Source organism: Episyrphus balteatus, chromosome 4 (assembly GCF_945859705.1).
Source record: "Episyrphus balteatus chromosome 4, idEpiBalt1.1, whole genome shotgun sequence".
Classification (NCBI taxonomy): domain Eukaryota; kingdom Metazoa; phylum Arthropoda; class Insecta; order Diptera; family Syrphidae; genus Episyrphus; species Episyrphus balteatus.
This window is the reverse complement of record NC_079137.1, coordinates 79,332,502-79,354,733: the sequence shown is the minus strand read 5'-3', so window position 1 is coordinate 79,354,733 and position 22,232 is coordinate 79,332,502. Positions and strand designations below refer to the sequence as shown.

At 32.9% G+C, this 22,232-nt stretch overlaps 1 protein-coding gene across 2 annotated transcripts; it reads left to right on the top strand.

Moving 5' to 3' along the window:
* The first annotated feature begins 1,466 nt into the window (after positions 1-1,466).
* LOC129918183 (cyclin-dependent kinase 12) lies at positions 1,467-19,085 on the top strand. Of its 2 annotated transcripts, none has more exons than XM_055998567.1 (8): positions 1,467-2,344; positions 12,361-13,952; positions 14,015-14,174; positions 14,240-14,570; positions 14,632-15,468; positions 15,524-15,912; positions 17,755-18,228; positions 18,291-19,085. In XM_055998567.1, exons 2-8 carry the CDS (start codon positions 12,611-12,613, stop codon positions 18,439-18,441), a joined length of 3,684 nt encoding a protein of 1,227 aa, XP_055854542.1. In that variant the 5' UTR covers positions 1,467-2,344; positions 12,361-12,610; the 3' UTR covers positions 18,442-19,085. The 2 variants fall into 2 exon arrangements, with proteins under 2 accessions (XP_055854542.1, XP_055854543.1); XM_055998568.1 differs by lacking the exon at positions 1,467-2,344 and adding an exon at positions 2,605-2,895.
* The last annotated feature ends 3,147 nt before the right edge of the window (positions 19,086-22,232 follow it).

The window sequence follows — 22,232 nt, the reverse complement described above, 5'->3', positions numbered from 1 at the left end:
AAAAAAAACTATCTCGTTCGCAACAGTTTTTCCCACACTTGTCATTAGAGATGAGCTAAGTCGTGATTTTTCAATCACAGGTATAGGTACCTGTGACTGTGATTTTGAATTCACGGTGATTGTAACCTGTGATTATTAACCGTGATTTCATTTTTTTTATGAAAATCCCAAAAAAAAAAAAATTACACGTAGCATTATTAACGTTTTGTATTTTCCAATATACACATTTTTTTACGATTTTTCACGTAGGAAGTAATATTGAAGATGAAATACGAGTGTATTTGAAACAATGGAGCTGATTTTACGAGGAAAACTCCTGGTTTAAGCAAACAGATCCGCGATTTACCAAAGACATCCGTGATTATACTGGGGAAAACATTATTTTGTCTAAGCGACTCTTGATTTTACGGGAGAAATTTATTATTTCACGGGGAAAGTAACGTTGAAAACGTGCAACCTGCTATTTCACAGCAAATATTCGCAGGCAAAACGTGATTCTTCCGGAGCCATACGTGATTGTAAGGGGTAAACAAAACATTAATTTTACCGAACGTGCGTGAATTCCGGTAAAAACAGTTCACATTTACACAAGAACTGTTGAAAAGTTGTTTTGGGAAAAATCACAGGTTAAAAAATATTCCAAAGCAATTGCGTGAATTCCAGTCAAACCAATTCACGTTTAATAAAGAAAAAACTGAAAAATTGCAGGTTATAATTTGAATTTCAAATGCACTTGTGTAACGTGAATTATTTTACGCGGAATTCACGAAAACGCATTGAAAATGACTTTTGATTTGTGATTTTGGAAAAAATAACTTTTTACAAGACTTCTAGTATACCTTAAAGGGAATTGTTTTGAACCCGCAAATGCACTTTAATTTAATTTTGACAAAAAATTTTGCCTCACTTCAAGCCTTCAAGTTAGTTCAAACATAGAGATATTTTTTATGATTGATCTATGTGAGAGAAATCACGCCATATCCTAAACAAACTTGTCGAAAATGACATTCAGGGTAAATGCTGTATTTGTGCTAAAGCCTGGTACGCCACTCGCGCTAGATTTTAGCTTCCATACAAATTATCGAAAAATTTTAGCCGAGCTAAAATGGATCCCGTACAAATTATCGATAACTTGTATGGGAATTTTATCTCGGCTAAAATTTAGCGCGAACAGCGTACCAGGCTTAAGTGCGAACTGTAAAGTAAAAAGTGAATATCCAATTCACGGTTAAGGTAATCACAGGTTATTTGAAGACTGTTCACAGGTAGTGATTGTGATTTGTCAATCACAGGTTAAAAATCACAGGTCGTGATTTTTTGCTCATCTCTACTTGTCATTTCACTCTCTCACAATTCACTCGCACCATTCAGATTCAGACATTCTTCTTCCATCTTTTCTGTCGTAATCACACACGCATTACAGAGAACCTCTTTGCTAAACGACGAGAAAAAATCGAAAAAGAAAAATTTCCTTTTCCACACAAACTCCATCATACAACACCCCAAAAAAAAAAAAAGAGAAAAGATTTACATCTTATGAAATTAATAATGCAATTTTCGTGATTTATATCAAATAAATCACACAAAAAAAAAAGGATTTCCCTTTTACTTTCCCCCCCGTTGTTGAACAAATGCAATTCATATGAAATTTTCTCATCATCTTCCTTCACCACTTCTTCCAGTTGTAGTAGAGAGTTCACTTTTTCCTTTTTTTTTTTGCAAAGCAAAAAAAAATACTACTTCCATCCCACTCGCACTCGTTCATGAGAATAAGAAAATTCTCACTCGCCATCGCAAAAATGAATTGAAAATATCCCCGAGTTGGAGTTTATTATTTTTTTTTCCTCCAATCGTTTGGGTTGAACCCGAAAAAAAATCGGACGTTTTTTTGTTAAAAAATAAATCGTGATTTGTGATAAACAAAAATGCAAGCAAAGTGACAAAATTATTTGCTAAAAAACGTGTAAACGAAAAAGTGATTTGCTCTCCCTCAAAAAAAAAAAGTAAGAAACGAAAAAAAGTGATTGTACTAAAATTCCCAAATTAAAAAAAATTATTTAAGTAATAAACCAGTGAAATTGTGATAAAAACAAAAAAAAAAAAGGACTTCGATCGGGAAAGTTCAGAAAGTGGAAAAAAAAAATATTGTTTTCTTTGCGGTCGCGCGAGTGATTTAAGTTTTGATTTGAATCTGGCCACGGGACACGGCAGAGGCAAGACAAGGTTTTTGTGGCCGAGAGAGCCCGAGAAGAAGAAGAGGCATCCTAAACCCATGACAGGTTGATGCGAGTGCAGGTTTCATATTTATAATTCGTCGTCGTTGTCGTCGGCTTTCTTATCTCAGGTGAGTTGTTGTTATCTGATTTGCATTTGCGACAAATATTTATTTAATTTCTTTTCTTTTTATGATAAAATTTTTTGATTTTTAAAATTTTTTTCTGGGTTAAATCATGAAAAGTGAATAATCACCACCGCAGTAGGAGAAGAAAAACGATAAAAAACAACAATAGTTGTCCTTGTTACTCTTTCGTTTTAGTTGTCATTTTTTTTTTTTTTGTTTCTTGACAGCTGTCGAAAATTCAACCTAACCTCAAAATGACAGGTTCGAGTTAAAAAAAAAAAGTTTATCGATATGTTGTTTTAAGGATTTTCTTTGAACTTTTGTAAAATTTATTGGAAATTATTTTAATAAATTTGAAAATGTTTAAAAGAATTTATTATTTGTGTTGAGTGAAATTAAAAATAAAGTTTTGGAGTGTGTTTTTATAAAAAATGTGAATGTAGAATGTTTTTTTTTTTGGAAGATTTTTCTAAGCTAGGCTTGAAAGTGTATGAAGAAAAAAGTGATCAAAGAAGATATTCTTCTGATGATAATCAGCATGACACAATTTATTAGTAAGTTCCAAAAGTATATTACTTAAGAATAAGTCATTTAGTTACAATGGTAAGAAAAAAGGATGTGTAGACTCAAAGTTGAGGTACTTTTAATACCTGAATCTTGAACCCTAACCCCATTAAAGTAAAATTGGCGTTATTACATTATAACTTCAAATTTTATTCTTAATAACAAAGTATCCATCAAGAAGACGCTATGCCTTTTTGACTTTAGAGATGTGCCTTCTAAAAAGGGGAGTTACTCCCGTGAAGGGTAGAGTAGGGTAACGTACCCAGTGACCGACACCCTTAAGGGATAATTTGTGTTTGAAAATTCATAACTTTCCCTACTGTTGAATGTTGAAGACGAAGACGCTGATGTAGATGAAGAAATGCTAACTGCTGAATCTGAAGAGGATGAAATTTTTGACAACTCAGAACCTCCAACAACACAGCTGAGAAGATCAAAAAGAGTTCCAGTTCCTCGAAACTTTGAAGATTTTGTTACGTACTCATCTTTTGCAAATGAAATGAATTCGGATCCAATAACAATAGAAGAAGCAATGGCCAGTGATGACAAAAAACTTTGGAAAGCCGCCATTAAAAATGAGCTACAGTCTTTGCAAGAGAACAATACCTGGACACTTGTAGACTTACCAAAAGGGAGAAAAGCGGTTAAGTCCAAGTGGGTGTTTAAAACCAAGCTAGACGGTGATGGTCATATTAAATGTCACAAGGCAAGATTAGTGGCAAAAGGTTTTTCTCAGCAAATGGGGATAGATTATAATGAAACTTACTCTCCTGTCGTTCGTTATACATCTATTCGTTTTTTGATAGCATGGGCTGCTAAAAGTGGAATGAAGATTGATCAAATGGATGCTGTGACTGCTTTTTTGCAAGGCGATTTGTCTGAAGAGATTTACATGGAACAACCCAGAGGGTACAGTGATGGTACAGAACGGGTATGTAAATTACATAAATCTATTTATGGTCTCAAGCAAAGCAGTCGACAATGGAACATTAAATTGGATACAGCATTGAAGTCTTTTGGACTTTTTCAATCTCAATTAGACCCTTGTGTTTATTTCAATCCAAATGGAAAAATTATAGTGGGTATTTATGTTGAAGATCTTCTCATTTTCTGGCGTGATGAAAAACTTCTAGAAGCTTTGAAGAAATCCTTAAGTGAAACTTTCAAAATGAAGAATATAGGAACGGCTAGAAGTTGCATTGGCCTAAGCATCACGTATGATGAAAACTCAAATGGCATTTGGCTAGATCAATCAAGATACATATCAGAGATTTTGAAACGGTTTGGTATGTCTGACTGTAAGCCAGTTGGAACACCGAGTGATTCTAATCAAAAATTATCTATACAAATGTGTAACGAAGAAGACGAAACCGAAAACGTGCCATACCAGGAAGCTGTTGGATGTCTTTTATATCTAGTGCAAGGTTCGAGACCAGACATTGCATTTGCAGTAAATGATGTAAGTCGATTTAATGCAAAACATGGAAAGGCACATTGGACTGCAGTGAAGCGTATCTTCAGGTACTTAAAAGGCACTATAAATTTAAAGTTACATTTCAAAGGTTCTGAAACTCTAAATGGTTTTTCGGATGCTGATTGGGCCTCAGACATTGACAAACGTCGCTCTTGTACAGGATTTGTATTTAATCTATGTGGTGGTGCAATATCGTGGGGAAGTAAGAGACAACCAACCGTCGCTCTTTCTAGCACTGAAGCAGAGTATATGGCGTTGTCGGCAGCTGTTCAGGAGGCAACTTGGCTTAAGCAATTTGGAGCTGAAATTGACGAATGTTTCAAAAACGAATACATTTTGATTGCATGTGATAACCAAAGTGCAATCAAAATTGCTGAAACAAACTGTTTTAGATCAAGATCCAAACACATCGAAGTTCGGCATCATCATATCCGTGATCGAATTAATGATGGAACTATTGCTGTACGTTACATATCAACCGAAGAAATGGCTGCTGATAATCTAACGAAAGCAGTTCCTAGTAACAAACATCAACTATGTGTGAACAAGATGGGATTGAATATTAAAAATTGAAATTCTATCTTATTTAGGGCCATTTTGTTCACTATTGCTCAACTTCTAGCAAACTCTCAAGTTGACGAACTTGAGAGTTGACTTTAACTCGAGAGTTAAAACAAAAGTTGAGAATTGATTTTGTTCACTATTTTTTCTTAACTCTCGAGTTTATAAAACAAAAGTTGGCTAACTTTCAGTTTTAAAAATATCCCTAGGATATTTGTGACAGCAAACAAAATACTGCCAGTTAATTGTCATTTTTATCGAAATTTTTTTATATTTCGTGCATTTTTTGTGTTTAAAATATGAAATTTGTGTTAACAATCGGTATTTAACTTTATTTTGTTTCATTTTACTTGAATTTTTAAGCAAACAATTGTCTTTTTTGTAAAAGTTTAAATGTGCCGTTTGACAACCGAAACTCGGAAGTTATATATATTTTTATATGTGTGTAAATACAAAACGGCGGGAAATGTGAATGATTCATTTGATGAATTATAATTGTCTTCGGCAGGAAACTAGTGTTTTGATATTTAATACAAAGTGCAACCATGAGTGATGTTCACCTTGATATTTGATTATTTAATAAATCTTTCAACTTCTAAGAGCCATTTCCGTTCGTTTAACGTCTATTTTGTCGATAAATAATTTTGTTTACCACGATAAATTGTTTAAAATAAGAGTTTATAATAAAACATGAAACTTTGCTATAAAAATCTCAAGTTTTCTTGCCCAACTTCTACTTTTTCCGGAAGTTAAGAAAACCGAAAGTTTATTAACTCTCGAGTTAAAAATCGAAAGTTGAAAACGTCAACTTTTCGTGAACAAAACCAAATTCAGAAGTTTAAGATAAAAATCCTCAAGTTATGTTTAACTTCTAGTGAACAAAATCGCCCTTAAATATTTTAATAAGTGGGTGTGTTGAAATATTATATTACCTACTTGTTCCTAAACTACTATGTACTTTTAAATCCAAGCAACCTATCACTTTTGTTTATTAATATGAAAATATTTATTTTTACTCTTCGTTAAACATTGAAATACATTATAAAAACATTGAAATACATTATAACGTTTTTTTCTAAAAACTGTTTGTTGTTATTGATATAATTCCAATACCTACACTGCTTCAATTTTAATTATTTAAATGGTTAATTTAACTATAAGAAATGGTTTTTAAGTATAATGAAAGCATAAATAATTTAGTAATTCCTTAAAAATATCAAAATTAAAAATGTAATACCTTACCGGTTTTTTAGTTACCGATACCATTTTTTCAGTAGTGGACCCAATTTTTTTAGTAATGGACACCCATTACTCGTTGTACGGTGTTAGTTCAAGAAGGAAGATGGTACACCGGCGATAAAACTGAGAGTGTAAATGCAGCTAAGCATTGAACTGCATTTAATGCACTTTGTAGATTGTTTTGCTTCTATTTTGGCCTTTTTAAACTATAGCCTGAAATGTCGACGCCGACGAACACTCAAGAAAATAACGGCTTAAACCTAGCTTACAGTTCAACGCATAACAAAACTTAATTTTCAATAGCGTTCATACGTTAACAACCGTGTGCCGTGATTCGACCCCTGTTCTATGTTCTACTTTAGGTGGGCTATTCTGGTTCTGTAAAAAGTTTGATAAAAATAGTTTTCATCGATTCTGATTCAGTGGAAACATGGAAATTAAAGTCAAAATTCTATCATATGAAAATAATTTTCTCATCGAAATATTTTCTGTGAAAAGAACAATACGTACCTGCCATGATAACAAAGATTAGCAGTCGAGCAATACAAACAACCGTTGAACTGCGTACCTACATATATCAAGACACAAATTTTGATGGAAAAAGGAAATACATCCTTTTTTTTAACAAGAAAATTAAAAGTTGCCATAGAATACGTCAAAAGTTATATTTTTACGATCATACGTTAACGTTTTGACTATTGCCGTATCTATTTAATCAGTAGAAAAATGTAGGGACAGGTAGCTTAAAAGCAAAAATGGAATGATAAAATGAAAAGTCGATGGTGAAAATTTTATCATTTCATTTTTTCACAGAACCAGAATAAGGACCCAGACAAAACGTTACATGCCTTAAAATTAAAAAGAAAGATTTAGGAACACAAAGAAGATTTGACCGCAAACTTGAAGGTGGAAGTTTTCTTTGTAAATTAAAAGCTAGTACCTATGTGTGAACTTAAGGGAAATAAAAATAGGCAAACAAGGGCTAAGTTTTTAGCGTGTGCATGAAAATGATTGTCAAACAATACACACACCTTGCATAAATCAAATGAACCGTTTTCAGATTCCTTTCACACTTTTTTAAAGTAAATTTACACAATCGAAAGCTAACCAACTTTTTAAACTTATTTTAAAGCGCTACGCGATGCTTTGAATCTTTGGTTTTTGTTTTACACGGTGAACTGTAAACTAAGCCTTAGGAGCAAACAAAAAGTTGTTTGAAAATAATGGCAGCAAAAGAACGGTGTCCATAACTAATATCATCAAACGTGTCTAATTGCTCCAGTTATGGACACCAGTGTCGGTGACTGAATTTCGTTGAACATTATATCCTAGTTATGAACACCCCACGTAAAATTAAATTATGTATGTTATTATTTTTGTAATAACTTAAATTGAAATAGATCTACAAAGCAATTCTCTAACAAAATATTCAATTTTAATTTTTGTACAATATACAGATATATATTGTTTAAACAATGATTTGTACTTACGTCTTTCTTAAGAATTTCTCAAGTTTCATGCACTTCACAGAGGTTCGAAACTTGCCCAGTTTATTACAACAAAACCAATCACTACCAACTATGAAGTAAAGTGTTTTCTGATGGAATATACATGCCTGAACGCGTTGAAAATAGTTTTCGTACGCTACACCCTAACAAAACCTTAAGAAAACGGAAAAACTGTGCCAGGTGTCGGTAAATGGCAAGGGTGTCGGTCACTGGGTAGTTTACCCTAATTGGGAGTTTTTTTTTTTTTTTCTTGAAAAGTCTTATTAAAGGGTTTCAAACATCCAAAATGTTTTTATAACTTTCCTGTCTGTTTTGCAAAGAAAAAGACTGAAATTTGGTAAACGTTAAGATAGTTTGTCCTTCTTATATTTTGGGTTTCTATTTCCTTTTATCATGAATTTCATGAATACTGTGCACCAATCTTATAAGTATGAACCTCACTTAGTTCCAGAAATTCTCCGAGATTGACATATTTTGTGTTCCACAAGATCTCGTTCCTTTATTTGCTTTTCCACCAGATTTACTTCTTGTATTTGCTTTGTTAGCTGGAAACAAATAAGGTGTTAATCAGGATTCATTGATTTTTTTTTTCATATCTAATTTAGACTAAGTTGAGGAGCAAAAGTCTGGTTTTCATTGTAATACCTAAGTCCTGATTGGAACCATGCTTTAACAAATCTTAATTTTAATTTTAAATGGAGCTTCTACGTCAACGTGGACTTCAAGTAACAAGCCTTTTTAAGTACCTTCTTCAGGTTGGTTGATGTCACTCTCTACTTTTGTGCTCGAATTAAGGTGAAGTTTTCTTCTGCCACGGTTTCCATGAGGATTTGAGTTTCGTTCGAGTTGTGATTGGATGAATATATAGCTTGCTATTTCAGCCACTGTATTTCCAGCCCTTGGATGATTTTAACGTCATCAAAAACATTTATCGTTGATTTTATTCTTAACTGACTTACCACCAATATACATGGTGTCCCGGGATGAGATAAGAAGATTTTCAGGGATGACATTTATCGAAGAAAATCGTCCCCAAAGACAAAAATTATCATGGGTAAGAAAAAAATAATTCCATTTAAAAATTAAAATCTGAGCAATAAAAAAAGATATTAATATTTTTTAAATGCAGGCACAAAGAATAGCATTTCTTCTAAAAATCAAGACATTAATGAAGTTTTTATCATTAGTATTAACGGAGTTTTTAACATTAACATGAGTAAAAGCATACCAAAGTAAGCGTTTTCTTAAATCATCGCTAAAGGGTATCAACTTTGCAGATAGAGAGTTACTGTAGAACAATTTTTTTCTTAGAATATACCCAAAAATCATCCCTCAAAATCTTCTTATCTCATCCCGGTGCACCCTGTATTTACATATGTACATTGTACATGTACATGTACACCAGGCATGTCAAACTCAATGGCTACTACGGGCCAAAACAGCGAAATCTAAATTTGTATGGCCGCAAAAAAAGTAAAAAGTAAAATTAGAGCTTTTATAAAACAGTTTTATAAAAATAAGAGGAATGGTAACATTAATGTTTTCTTCCTGATACTTGGAATTTCTTCTCTACTACCATTTTGTTCACAAAACCAATCCGACTGAAAAATACTTATAAAATTCGGCCAAATCCACTTCACAGAAATTCGAAACTTACTTCGCAGCAACACTAGAAACGCATGACTTCATTTTAAAATCATTTGGAATTTATTCTATGCATGGAAAAAATCAAAGAAAATGAAGAGCATGAAAGCATTTTTCATACGAGGATGAAGATTTACCTAAATTTGACATACTGCACGTAGAAAAAGAAGTGGATGTGCGTTGAACAAAAAATATAAATTATAACCTTAAGCTCAAAATTATTAAAAATGTTTAATGCCGCGAGTTTGACATGCATGATGTACACTGTACATTAGGGTGTCCGTTATTTCCCAAAGTGATGTTTTCGGGGGTGACACCCCCCAGATCGAAAGTTTAGATCTCTAAGATCATACTTTCCCCCATACAAATTTGTATGGGAAATTTTTAACTCATACATAAAATTTTTTTTCTCTCGAGTTAAATCATCTATTTTTAAAATGTTTGTTGATTCTGGTTGGAAAATAGTTTCTTTAAAAGATTACATTCAAAATTTCCCGTTAAAAATTTTTTATATTTTATTTCGGCTTTTGAAATTATTAGCTGTTTTCGTAGTTTTTGCTTTCACCTATCACATAATTTTAAATGCAGTTTTATTGGTTTTTAATTCTTTTCAAATATTGCATTCAAAAATTTGTGTATAAATCAAAAATTTTAATTTTTTTAAATTTCTATTTGAAATTTTTGCCGTTAAACACACATACACACATATAGTGGTGAAAAAATGATTAGAAATACCCTACTTTGTTTAAAAAATGTTAGCTATTTGTTAATATGATTACTAATTATTAGACAAAATTTTAGCAAACACGAATGATGAGATAATCATTGTAACATAATTAAGAAGATAATGAGAGAATTTATTCAATAAAATAGAACTTTGTGTGGAAACATAGGCCCTATCGTTCAACTTTCGATGCGATAAAAGTCGATGGAATCGATAAACAACAAATATCGTTCACAAAAGAGATTCACAATACCCAAATTTATTTTCAATGATCGACTACCGACAAACGACACTCGCATTAAGGGTCATAGTAAGAATAAGAAACATTGTAAAAATATTATTAAGAAATATCGACGGTTAAACTTCATAACCTCGTAAGTCGTTTTTGACTTTTTTTTTGGAAATCGAAAAAACCTTTTAAAACAATTTAAAAAATGAAAGAAATAAAAAAATTGTTTTTTTAAAAACTCAAATCGACAATTTTTTTATTTCTTTCATTTAAAAAAAATTGTTTTAAGAGGTTTTTTTCGATTTCTAAAAAAAGTCAAAAACGACTTACGAGGTTATGAAGTTTAACCGTCGATATGCTGTTTTTTAGCAAGGAAATTTACCGAACATGGTAAATTGGCAGGTCAACCCCTTATATTTTAGGTGTACTGAAAAGATATAGAATTCGTCATAATATCTTTACTAAAAAATATTTCTAATATTTTGTATTTATATTAACCCTTTCGGTCCGCTGGGTCCCAGCGTTACTCTTATGTAACATATTTTAGAAAATTAAATTATTTTGTAGGTTACGATGGCTTAATTGAAAGATAATAATGCCTAGTTACTGGATTATTACAAAAAGTTAGTCAAATATCATACCTTTAATTTTTTTTTATCGAAAAAGGGACTGAAATTCACATTTTTTTTGTTTTTTTTTGCAATTTTTTTTTTATATTATGGTCATAATTTTGAAAAAAAGATAAAAAAATGTTAATGCAGAAAGTGTTTTTGTTTTTTGGCTTAGAAGAAGTAGCATACATTATTGTTCCATAAAATGTTATTTTCTCAGTTGTCCGACTTTTTTTGCTGGTCATAGGCAGTGCTTTGCTTACACTGTAACATGAGAGTAACACATTAGTTTAGCTATTTATTATTTTAGAAAATAACTTTTTGCTATTCATATTTCTTAGTTGTTATGTTTTTGACACAATAATACTGAAAAAAAACATTTTTTAATATTGATTTTCCTAGCTTGGGTTCGAAAGGGTTAAGAACATACATACTTACTTAAATTTTCCAAAGAAACAGCGTGTTTTTTATTTGTTTTCCACACTGTATGTCCGTGGAGGGAGTTTCGAATCCAATATTTAATTGCGGGTAAACATTCTTTTTAACATGAAAAGACAGCGCTTTGGTTTTCCAAACTTCTCTTGTTCCAATTAGACCGAGAGTTGGCAGCAGATTTTGCGTGAGGGATAGGTAACCGATTAATATTGTAGTTAGTCGGAGTCATTGTGATGAAAACACGATGGTATTGGCGCCTTTGCAGTCTTGTACCCGAGATGTGCAATCAATGAACAATTGCTACCGACAGCTTTTTTTTTTTGTATAAATAGAGTGCCACTGATTTTTCGATACTGACCTTCCAGGTCAGCCCTATAACCCTTCTGCTTCCGCATTATCGACGAAAGTAATAACCTTGAAACCTTCTACCTCTAGGTCTAAAAGAAGTTCGTTGGCTTCGAGCTTTGTATGAAAAGTTATAGTTTTCTTCTTTTTTTTGGAAGGGTTGGAGGGTTGAAAACTATAAACATTGGTCCTAAGTAATAGACCCAATTTAGCGAAAGCTCGATTTAAACAAAAAATAAAACATACATCTCACTTCCAAATTAAAAAAAGTGCTATGATTTTAAAATCAACTTAGCTATAGGTGAACTGCCTCTAAGCCTCTAAGCCTCTTAGTTTGGAAGTATGTATGTTTTATTACCATTAATTTTTTTTGTTGTTAGAATCGAGGTTTGCTAAATTTGGGTCTATTTTGGGTCTTGCATTGACTCATTCATAATTTGGTTGAACATTTTCGATCGAAGTTCTACATAATGAATTAGTATCGCCGCTTTTTGTGATTAATTTTTTTTTTAATGAAAACCTCATTGCTACCTGCTTTTGATGTGATCAATGGCAGTATGTACTATGTAGCTTTTTTGCTGTTCTAAAACACTTTCAGTGCTGAAATATATATTTCGCTGCAAATAGTTTATATTTAAATAATTATCAGAACATTACATTAAAAAAGTCTTGTGTTTTATTCCAGGTCTTCAGTATCAATGCTCCCATGAAAATACTCTTGTAAAACCCATTAATTGAAAGCCAGAAATGTAATCGAATCGGCGAATAAATTTTATGGTTGTCTGATCTTAAAAGCATTGACTTTGACTACAAAATAAGCCAACCTAAGAGGAGACAAACATTTAAAATCCTGCTGAAAAAAATATAAATCTCAGCTTGGAAGTAAATAAAAATACATAAAGTTTTTCTTACTCTTTAAAAAATAAAAGAAAAAAATGGACAAAGACCGTCAATCGGTACGTCACAAGTCAAGTAAAAATCACACAAGAAAAAGTTCCAAAAAAGACAAAAGACGCAAACGTTCTCGAACCGATTCCCTATCAATCTCAGACGAATCAATATCCCGACATCGTCACCGATCCACTTCCACAAAAGTGGATAAATCAACAAAAAGCGTCAATGCATTGGTCGAATACTCCGATGTAAGTTCGGAAGACTTTTCCGATCCCGAAGCTGGTGAAATCAACGACGATAGTATTGAAAAGACTGTACCGCCAGTCACCAAAACTGACTCAAAAACCACCACCAAGGGGACCATTGACTCAACCAGCAGTGATGATGGCTACAGTCTTAAACGCAAAGAAAGCCTTGAAATTGAAGAAAAAGTCGCAAAAATGTCACCTAGCCAATTACGTCGCATCATAATTGGTTCGCCGATAAATTCCTCATCGAATTCATCATCAATGCAAAAGTCCACTACGAGCAGCGATCAAAAACGCCTGGCTGAAATGGAATTGGCAGCCGAAGAAGACGACATCGACGAGTACCTGTCGACAGATGACAATTCATTATTAGACGATGATGATGATGATTCTGAATTGGAGCACAAACGAAAGCGCAAAAAAAGCAAAAAAGACAAAAAACATAAAAAATCAAAAAAATCCAAAAAACGCAAGAAGAAGCGACAAAAGTCAATATCCAGCATAGAGACTCTATCCGATTTGGAAGAACTCTTGGAGCGGCCCAATTACACACCACCACCCATTGGCAAGAAATCCATGTCCATGGGCAAGTCTGGTGGCTCGCCATCTGATCGTTGGAATCGTGGTGCAACTCACAACAGTGCTTCAACATACACGCCCATGAAAGAAGTCAGTCCGCTGTCGGTAGAAACGCCACCCTTACGTCCCAACAGTAGTAACAGCTATTACTCAGAGTCAGCCTCGAACTTGCCCGGTGCAAGTGGCAGTGGCGGCGTCGGTAGTAATCAACATCTTAATGTGCCGAATACATTACCCACCGCGACTACCAGCATTCATGTGACAGCTTCATCACATAGGCGCACAACGCCCAATCCCAAGCATCGGACGCCTCCAATGCGCCAAATGCCCGGCAGTAGTGGAAAGACACGGTATGCTGCCTCGCCGCACACACCGCCACTGTACAATAGCAGTAAGACAAAGGGTGACATGTACGGAAGCCCAAAAGTTCCACCCATGGAGCATTATCATCATCACCATCATAGGAACACTGGCAGCATGGGAAGTCATCACCATCATCATCATAGGCAGCCAGCGGGCCAAATAGAATCGAGAAAAATAAATGCAATATCGCCAGGTAAGTTTTATTATCAATTTTATCCCAAAAGAGTATAATTTCTAAGAGAACTGTCTTTGTAGATGATCGTTATCACCATCAACCCGCCACTCCACCACACAAACGGCGAAAAGCTAATGAGGGCCGTACCTATGAAGCAAGGCATCATGTTTCCCGCCAAGACTTCCACAACTACAACCGGTTCAATAAGAACAAATACAACTTTAACAAGCGTTATGCAAGGTCTGTCGGTTATGTTTTTTCTCTTGATACTGCTTGTTAACTATAAAACTTTTTTATCCCCCTAGTCCAAGTAGTCCGCCGTATGCGCAATATAGTCGACACTCATCTTCATCAACACGTTCGCATAAACACAAATACACGGTGTCCAGTCCATCGCCAGTACGATCGAGGTCCCCGAGAAGAGACCGCTACTCACGCAGCCGATCGCCGCGAACCTCCTCACATCAATATGAGTCGTCATCTCCGAGAAAACGCCATTCGCGCTCACGGTCCTATTCTCTTTCGCCCATAGACGAAATGAAACAAAAGCGACTGGATTATAGCAAGAAGATTAGTGAAACGAGCTTATTTGCTGAGCTGGTCAAGGACAAGCATAAGCGAGAGAAGGCTCTAAAGGTAAGCTGACATACAAACCTTTCGTAGAAATTTTGATAAATTTCATATGTTTTTGTTCTAGGAAATCATTGAAAAGCAAGAAGAAAATAGCAATGGTGGTTTGATCAATGTTAACGATAGCAGTCTCTCGAATGACTCTCCAACGTTAGTGAAACCTTCAGAGGAAGCAGGTAATAATGATTCCTCCTCACAACAGCAGCAACAGCGCGTAGCGAATGGTGTTAAATTAGGCAATAACAATTTAGATATAGTTAACATTCCTATGCCAACGGGCAACACAGTGAATTTAGACGCAATAGATGGTTCAGCGCCACCTGTAGGTTTCCTCAAACATCCCAATATTGGCGACGAGGCGCCAATAAGTAACAATAATAGCCACAGTAGCAGTAACGATAATAATAATAAACCCAACTCAGACAGAGAGAATGATGTCTTGAATAAAACCAAAGTCAATAGCAAACCGAAAAGCCTTACAGCGCTACCAATGCCGCCGGGAGTTAGTGTCGCTGATTTAGTTAATGCTCCAACACCTAGTCCTCCACGGGAGGATTTAATGCCGTCGCCTAAATCGCCTACACCAACACCGACGCCTGAGAAGAAAATTATCATTACCAAAACACCTGCTTCTGTTGCAAATAAGAGTCTTTTGAATCTGCCTATGCCTCCAATGGTGCCGGGTAGTGAAGATTTAAGTGGAGATGATGAGATTATAGGTAGTCCGGATGATATGGACTTGGTTAGTGGAGCGCGGAGTTCGAACAATTCCGATTCGATGAAGAGAAAACGACCAGTGATTCTAAATCGTCGAGATTCGAGAAGTAATGTGAGAGATTGGGGCGAACGGTGTGTTGATGTTTTTGAAATTATTTCAAGAATTGGCGAGGGTACATATGGAGAGGTAAATCTAGTTCTATTTTTATTTTCCTATCATTTATGAATGTATTTATTTAAAGGTCTACAAAGCTCGTGATAATCACACATCAGAGTTGGTTGCTTTGAAAAAAGTGCGATTGGAACACGAAAAAGAAGGTTTCCCCATTACAGCTGTGCGTGAAATTAAAATTCTACGCCAACTCAATCATAGAAATATTGTGAATCTTCATGAGATAGTTACTGATAAGCAAGATGCTTTGGAATTCCGCAAAGACAAGGGTTCATTTTACTTGGTCTTTGAGTATATGGATCATGATTTGATGGGATTGTTAGAATCTGGAATGGTGGCGTTTAGTGAGGAAAATAATGCCAGCATTATGAAGCAATTGCTCGATGGATTGAATTACTGCCACAAAAGGAATTTCTTGCACCGAGATATTAAGTGTTCTAATATTTTAATGAACAACAAGTAAGATATATTTAAATGTATTTCTATTACATGTTTTCAATAGGTAGTTTATATTATTTGACAGTGAATTTGGGTTAGTTTTCTGTTCGTTTTAATTTCACTGTTCACTTGTCCAGTGCATATGGCGCTTCGTGAAATCAACCCGCTTCCTCCTCTTAATTGAACTTTTGTAAGGTTTATTGGCCGGTCGCCTTGCAAAAAGTTTGGCCTCGAAAACAACTTATTTCCATATGATAGCGACCCCAACAACACCAGTCAGTTAGTAAAAAGCTTTTTATTAATGTCGATGTTTTTGAGTGGCCACCGCAATCTCCCGAAGCGAAAACATTCAAATTGCACAGATCTAATAGAAAAAAATTGATCAGAATTGGAACAAATACCATCAATTTATCAGTCTTTAATAGACTCAATATCAAAAAGATTACGCGCGAAAAAAAAACGGAAAATATAAACAAAAAATATTAATAAATTATTATACTTATTATTATACTTATTATACTGAGGAGACTTAAGGAATGCTAAACATTTATTTCAAAATTTTTCCTTTCTTATTCCTACACTAGAATGTTTAAAAACGCGTTGGTTTTTTCCACGTTAAGAATAGCTCAAGTTATCAAAAGACTAGAAAAATCTTGAAGATTCATTTTCAATTTTGGTTGAAGTTGCTATTTACAATTTACGTAAAATTAACTTATTTCTAAGATGCATTGATTCACACAAAATTTTGTTGGCAAATCAATTAATTGGGGTGGTTCGCGATATTTCCTACAAGTATCTCCGCCAATTGCAGTAGATACTCATTTAGTGCTATGATTTTTGCTCGTAGAGTCGCTTGTTGCTATAGTATTTCTGTCGCTCTCGGTTGAAAAATAGTTTCATTCAAAGAGAATGGAAGAGGAATATTAGGTTTAGTGTTCCAACCCTAAACAACCCTTTTCTACAAGAGTTTTTTACACCTTTTGCGATGGTGGTCTTCCGAGATATTTAGACCTTAATTTTTGACAGTTCTTTTAATGGTTAATCTAGAAGTTCCATGTTGGTCTCTGAAACTCTGGTGAATTTGAAGTTAACCATATACTTTGACGGTTTTTCCTATAATTAAAATCTTAAGACATAGGAACGAATGTAAAACAGCTCTTTGAGAGCGGTGAACTATGGTGATTTTGGTAATTGAATACCCCAAGGTCCTAGTACGCCGCAGCTCTGCCTTTTTCTTAATCTTTGCCTTTTTCTTAATCTTTGCAATAGTTAAAACTGATGTTGTTTCTAAGGGTGAAAGCATTTCGATCAAATACAGTTTACAAATTACAAATTAAAGAATTTTTATTTTATGTATGTATGTATGTAGACGTAATAATTAAGCGCCCCATAAATTTATGTTTTAATTTTTTATTTACATAAACAAAACAAATTGACCAAAAAAGCCCAATTAAACTACTTAAATTATTAAATTATAAAGAATTGGTCACGAACACAAACTTAATAGTTTTATTCATTTATCAAATCCACTTTGAAACGTTTAAACGTAGTCAAAAATTAATTTAAATTTAGGAAAAAAAAAATATAGATGTAATGCTTTGCTCTCGATTGAACAAGAAATAAAACTCCAAAACCAGTATAAAGCAAATAATCACTCGAATCGAAAGATTTGATTGTATCATGCTTTTATGTAACTGCAATTATATAGTTTCTTTACGTAATATGTTTGATGCGCTTCATCTCGTTTAAAATAAATACGCATAAATCTTTTATAATTACTGTTTGTAACTGTTGAAAAAAGAAATTGTACGTAATTTCACTTAATTACAAATTACAAAAATAAATAATTAATCTAATTAACAGGGGTGAAGTCAAGTTGGCTGATTTTGGTCTTGCTCGCCTCTACAACGCCGAAGATCGAGAGCGTCCATACACTAATAAAGTCATAACCCTGTGGTATCGATCGCCAGAGCTTCTACTTGGCGAAGAACGTTATGGTCCGTCAATTGACGTTTGGAGCTGTGGCTGTATATTGGGTGAGCTTTTTATGAAACGACCCCTCTTCCAGGCGAGTTCAGAAATGCCCCAATTAGATACAATAGCCCGACTATGTGGTTCACCAACACCCGCTGTCTGGCCGAATGTTATCAAATTGCCTCTCTTCCATGCAATCAAACAAAAGAAACTCCATCGTCGACGATTGCGTGAAGAATTTGAATTTATGCCAACACCTGCGTTAGATTTACTTGATAAAATGCTCGAGCTTAATCCCGATAAGCGGATAACAGCTGAAGATGCGCTCAAATCACCATGGCTAAAGAATGTCTTCCCAGAGCAGTAAGTTTTTATTTATTTTGTATCTTCAATTTACTTAAATAAATTTTGTATTTATTTTTTAGAATGCCAACTCCAGAATTGCCAACATGGCAGGATTGTCACGAACTCTGGAGCAAGATGCGCCGAAAGCGCGAAAAACAAGAACAGGCGCCCGTAGCAGCATCTGGTCCTGTTGTAAGGCCATCAGCGGCCATTATCGATAGCAATGCCTAGCAGCAGCTGTATAAAATGAATTATAACGAAACATATAATAAATAGTTTTATTATTTTTGTTCATAAAAAAAAAACAATTAGCATATTTAAGTTTTTTTTTTTTTTGTTAAATTTCATTACAATTTTATTTGTTACATTAAATAATAGGTGTAAAAAAATTATATAAACAAAAAAAATATTATTCTTCCTAAAGGAAATAAACTGTATTTAACTAATAATTTTAGTTACATTTTTACAAATATAAAAAAAATTAACAAAAAACACATAAAAAAACTCTTTATCCTCAATAAGTTTGTAAATTTTGAATACAAATTAAAACAAAACAAAAAAATATATATATTTAAAATAAATTCACATGCAATTTAATTACATACATCTCCTACATTTATATATTTTTTTCTTTCTTTCTTAGTTTCACTCAACTTTAAAACAATTTTAAATAAATAAAAATAAAATTGAAAAATAAATAAAATAATTCTTATTGAAATAAAATAACTGTATATTTTTATATTATTGCAATTTAATATGTATGTATGTAAGAAAAGAATTTAAACTTAAAAAATAAAATTAAATAAATAAATAAATAAAGGTGTGAGAGAGACTGAAAATAACAAAAAAAAAAAAAAAAAAAAAAAAACAGTAAACTGAAATATTCTTAAAGAAAAAAATCGACATAAATCAAATTTTAGCAAACACAAAGAAATTTATAGAGAAAAGAAAAAAATCATTTTAAGCAAACAAAAAATAAGAAACAATTGACTATTTTTGGTTGTTTAAAATAAAATATATTAAAAAATAAAACAGGAAATAGAACAAAAAATAAAAGTATAATAAACAACAATGAAATAAAAGATTAAAACAATTAAGAGCAAAAATATGTATATTTAAATGTAATAATAAAAAAATTATTATTATGGACTAAACTACTAGTATAATAAATGTAATACAAAAAATAAAGAAAAAAAAATACATATTTCTCAAATGGGTGCATGGATACATTTGTTGATTTAAGAAAATAAAAGAAACAAAACAAACAAAAAATCGAAAATGCGTTCTTTACGGAAATATTTCAGTTTATGTAATTCTTAATGTTGTTTTTATATTTAGCAATTTTTTCACGCATACATTATTATATTATTATTATTTTTTTTTCTGGTCTTGAAGAGAACAAAATGATTTAATAATAAAACAAACAAAAAATATTAAGAAATAAATGTAGTAAAGTAATTATAAAATTTAAAACAAAATAAAACAAAAATGATACATAAATACATTTATTTGAAATCTGTATAAAAAAAAAACAAAAATGTTTTATCTTAACGAATATAATAATAAAAAAAACAAAAAATGTCATTATTATACGAGTATAAACAACTTATATCAACAAATATTTTGGGATTTTTCTCGTTAATGTAGATGTAGATATTCAAAAAAAGTGAAAATCTTGGATATTGGTAGTTCATGCACCACTGTCGATTTAAAACACCATCAAGGTTAAAAGAAAGCAAGAAGGATAACGGAAACTCATAATTTTTAAATCAGCGATTCACTTTCAGTAAGTATGATCCAACCTTATAAAAGTTAGGTGGTAGTGAATTAAAAATTGCTTTGATTAGTGGTTCTTATTTTAACTATACCTATGCCTCTAAGAGCTAAGGTCTTTTTAAATGCAAATTGCACGACACTAATAAGAAGGAATAGAAAGATAGTAAATTTGATAAGCCAAATCCGAAGGAATGAAACATGAATTAAATGATTTCGAATTTAATAATTGAGCTGATTTATTGAAAACATCACAACCAATGAATTTGAATTTAACTTATTATGAACAAAGTTATATAAAATGAACAAACACGAAATCCGTTCGCAATGGAAAATTTCATACAAATCGGCAGTACGATCAAATTTTTTGATTGTTATTTTCGGGAATCGTAGAAAATTTCCGATACGAATGGAATTCGTGATAAGGCCGAGTATAAATACCTTTACTAGAGAATTGACAATTATAAGCTATTTTTGATATGCACACTATGTGGAAAGATAGAAAGATAAATGCAAAATTTTTAACGAAGAAAAAATTATTTTAATTTTAAGCGATTGAATATAATTCAATTTTAAAGTTCAAGTGACCTCAACTCCAAAGCTTTTCGCCCAGGTACGATAGTGGGCTCATCAGTTATATTTGTCGTACCCCTACTAAGACGCCTTATTTTGGTCGATGTTTACCTACATGCTGTGAGTTTTATGAGTTTTCGGTAAACAACGACCAAAATAAGGCGTCTGAAGTAAGGGTACGACAGATCTAACTGATGAGCCCACTGTCGTACCTGGGCGAAACGCTTTGGAGTTGAGGTCACTTGAACTTTAAAATTGTACAAAATTTTTATTCAATAAAATGCATATTTATAATAATATTTCCAATTTTCAAAAAAAAATTGGGGACGCCCTCTAGATTGGTTCCAAATCAGGGAAAAAAGCCCTACTTTTTCAAATTTTAATTCCTAACCCTTCCTGACCCTATTTCATTAAGAAGTTTTTGTTTTTTTTTTTTCAATTTTTCGATATATTATTTGCTTTTAAAGGAAAAAAATTACAGTTTATAGCCTCTTCAAAAAAAAAAAAAAAAACAGTGGGGCCTCTTTACTTTTATACTTTCATACGTATAACTATCATACCTATACTGGACACAGAATATCGCCCCTGCTCTACTAACAACTTCTTATCAAAATAGGGCCAGGAAGGCTTTTTTTCCTGATTTGGAACCAATCTAGAGGGCGTCGCACTCAATTTTCGCAAAAGAGTAAATAGTTATTTACAGGTGTAATCTTGTTCACGTGGAAATATAAATAAAGCATTCACCCTCATTCTGCTATTTATTTCAATTGAGGGTTTGAACTCAACTATTCATGCCTAATATCACAGGGCAAGTAATCATAGGGAACATTTCATTAAAAGAAACCATTTTTAAGGAAAACAAAAATCGTCAGTGAAATTCCCTTCCTAGAAGAAAAACATTCAAATAAATTGCACTAAAAATGAATTTGTTCTAATCGAAACTTGTGATGAGCTGTCCATGATGAGTTGTCATATATGATGATATGTACTTTGATATATTGGTTTGATTCACACTTGCGTCTTAAATAAGAAGTGTTTAGAAGCCAGTTGAAATCAATAGCAAAGCTGAGTTTTACAGCCCTATTCTGGCAAACCTCATAAGTTATAAGAACCTCACAAGGTGAGCTGAATTTGATTTTGTGAGGTTTTTGCGCCACAAAAACTTTCGAATTTGTGATCTACTCTGAAGGAGAAGGAGGTCACAAAACTCACAGGTTTGATTTTTGCTAGTAAGAAGTTTGTGAAAAAAATCCTCACAAAATCGAATTATGAATACCTTGTGAGGTTTTTGTGACTTGTGACCTTGTGAGGTTTGTCAGAATACTACAATAGCAACAAAAATTGAACTTTAAGCCTGGTACGCAGATCGAGCTAAATTTTAACTCCCATGCAAATTATCGCAAAAATTTAGCCGAGCTAAAATTTATATGAGCATTTTATCGATAATTTGTATGGCAGCTAGAATTTAGATTAACAATTTTCTGAACCTGACCGATAAAAATCTTTAAGAGAGGGTTTACATTCGACGATTTTTTCAATGACGATTGGTTTCTTTTGTTGTTATCACGAAGATATCATTCCACAAGAAAGCTCTGCCTTCCTTTTTTCTCCCACGTTTACAACAACAAAAAAAAAATCGTCATTGGAAAAATCGTTGAATGTAAACCTAGACATTA

Coding starts and splice junctions, on each gene's coding strand:
- LOC129918183 (XM_055998567.1), top strand. CDS start 12,611: ATGGACAAAGACCGTCAATCGGTACGTCACAAGTCAAGTAAAAATCAC. Junction 14,571..14,631: donor AGCGAGAGAAGGCTCTAAAG/GTAAGCTGACAT, acceptor TTTTTGTTCTAG/GAAATCATTGAAAAGCAAGA. Junction 15,913..17,754: donor AATATTTTAATGAACAACAA/GTAAGATATATT, acceptor TCTAATTAACAG/GGGTGAAGTCAAGTTGGCTG.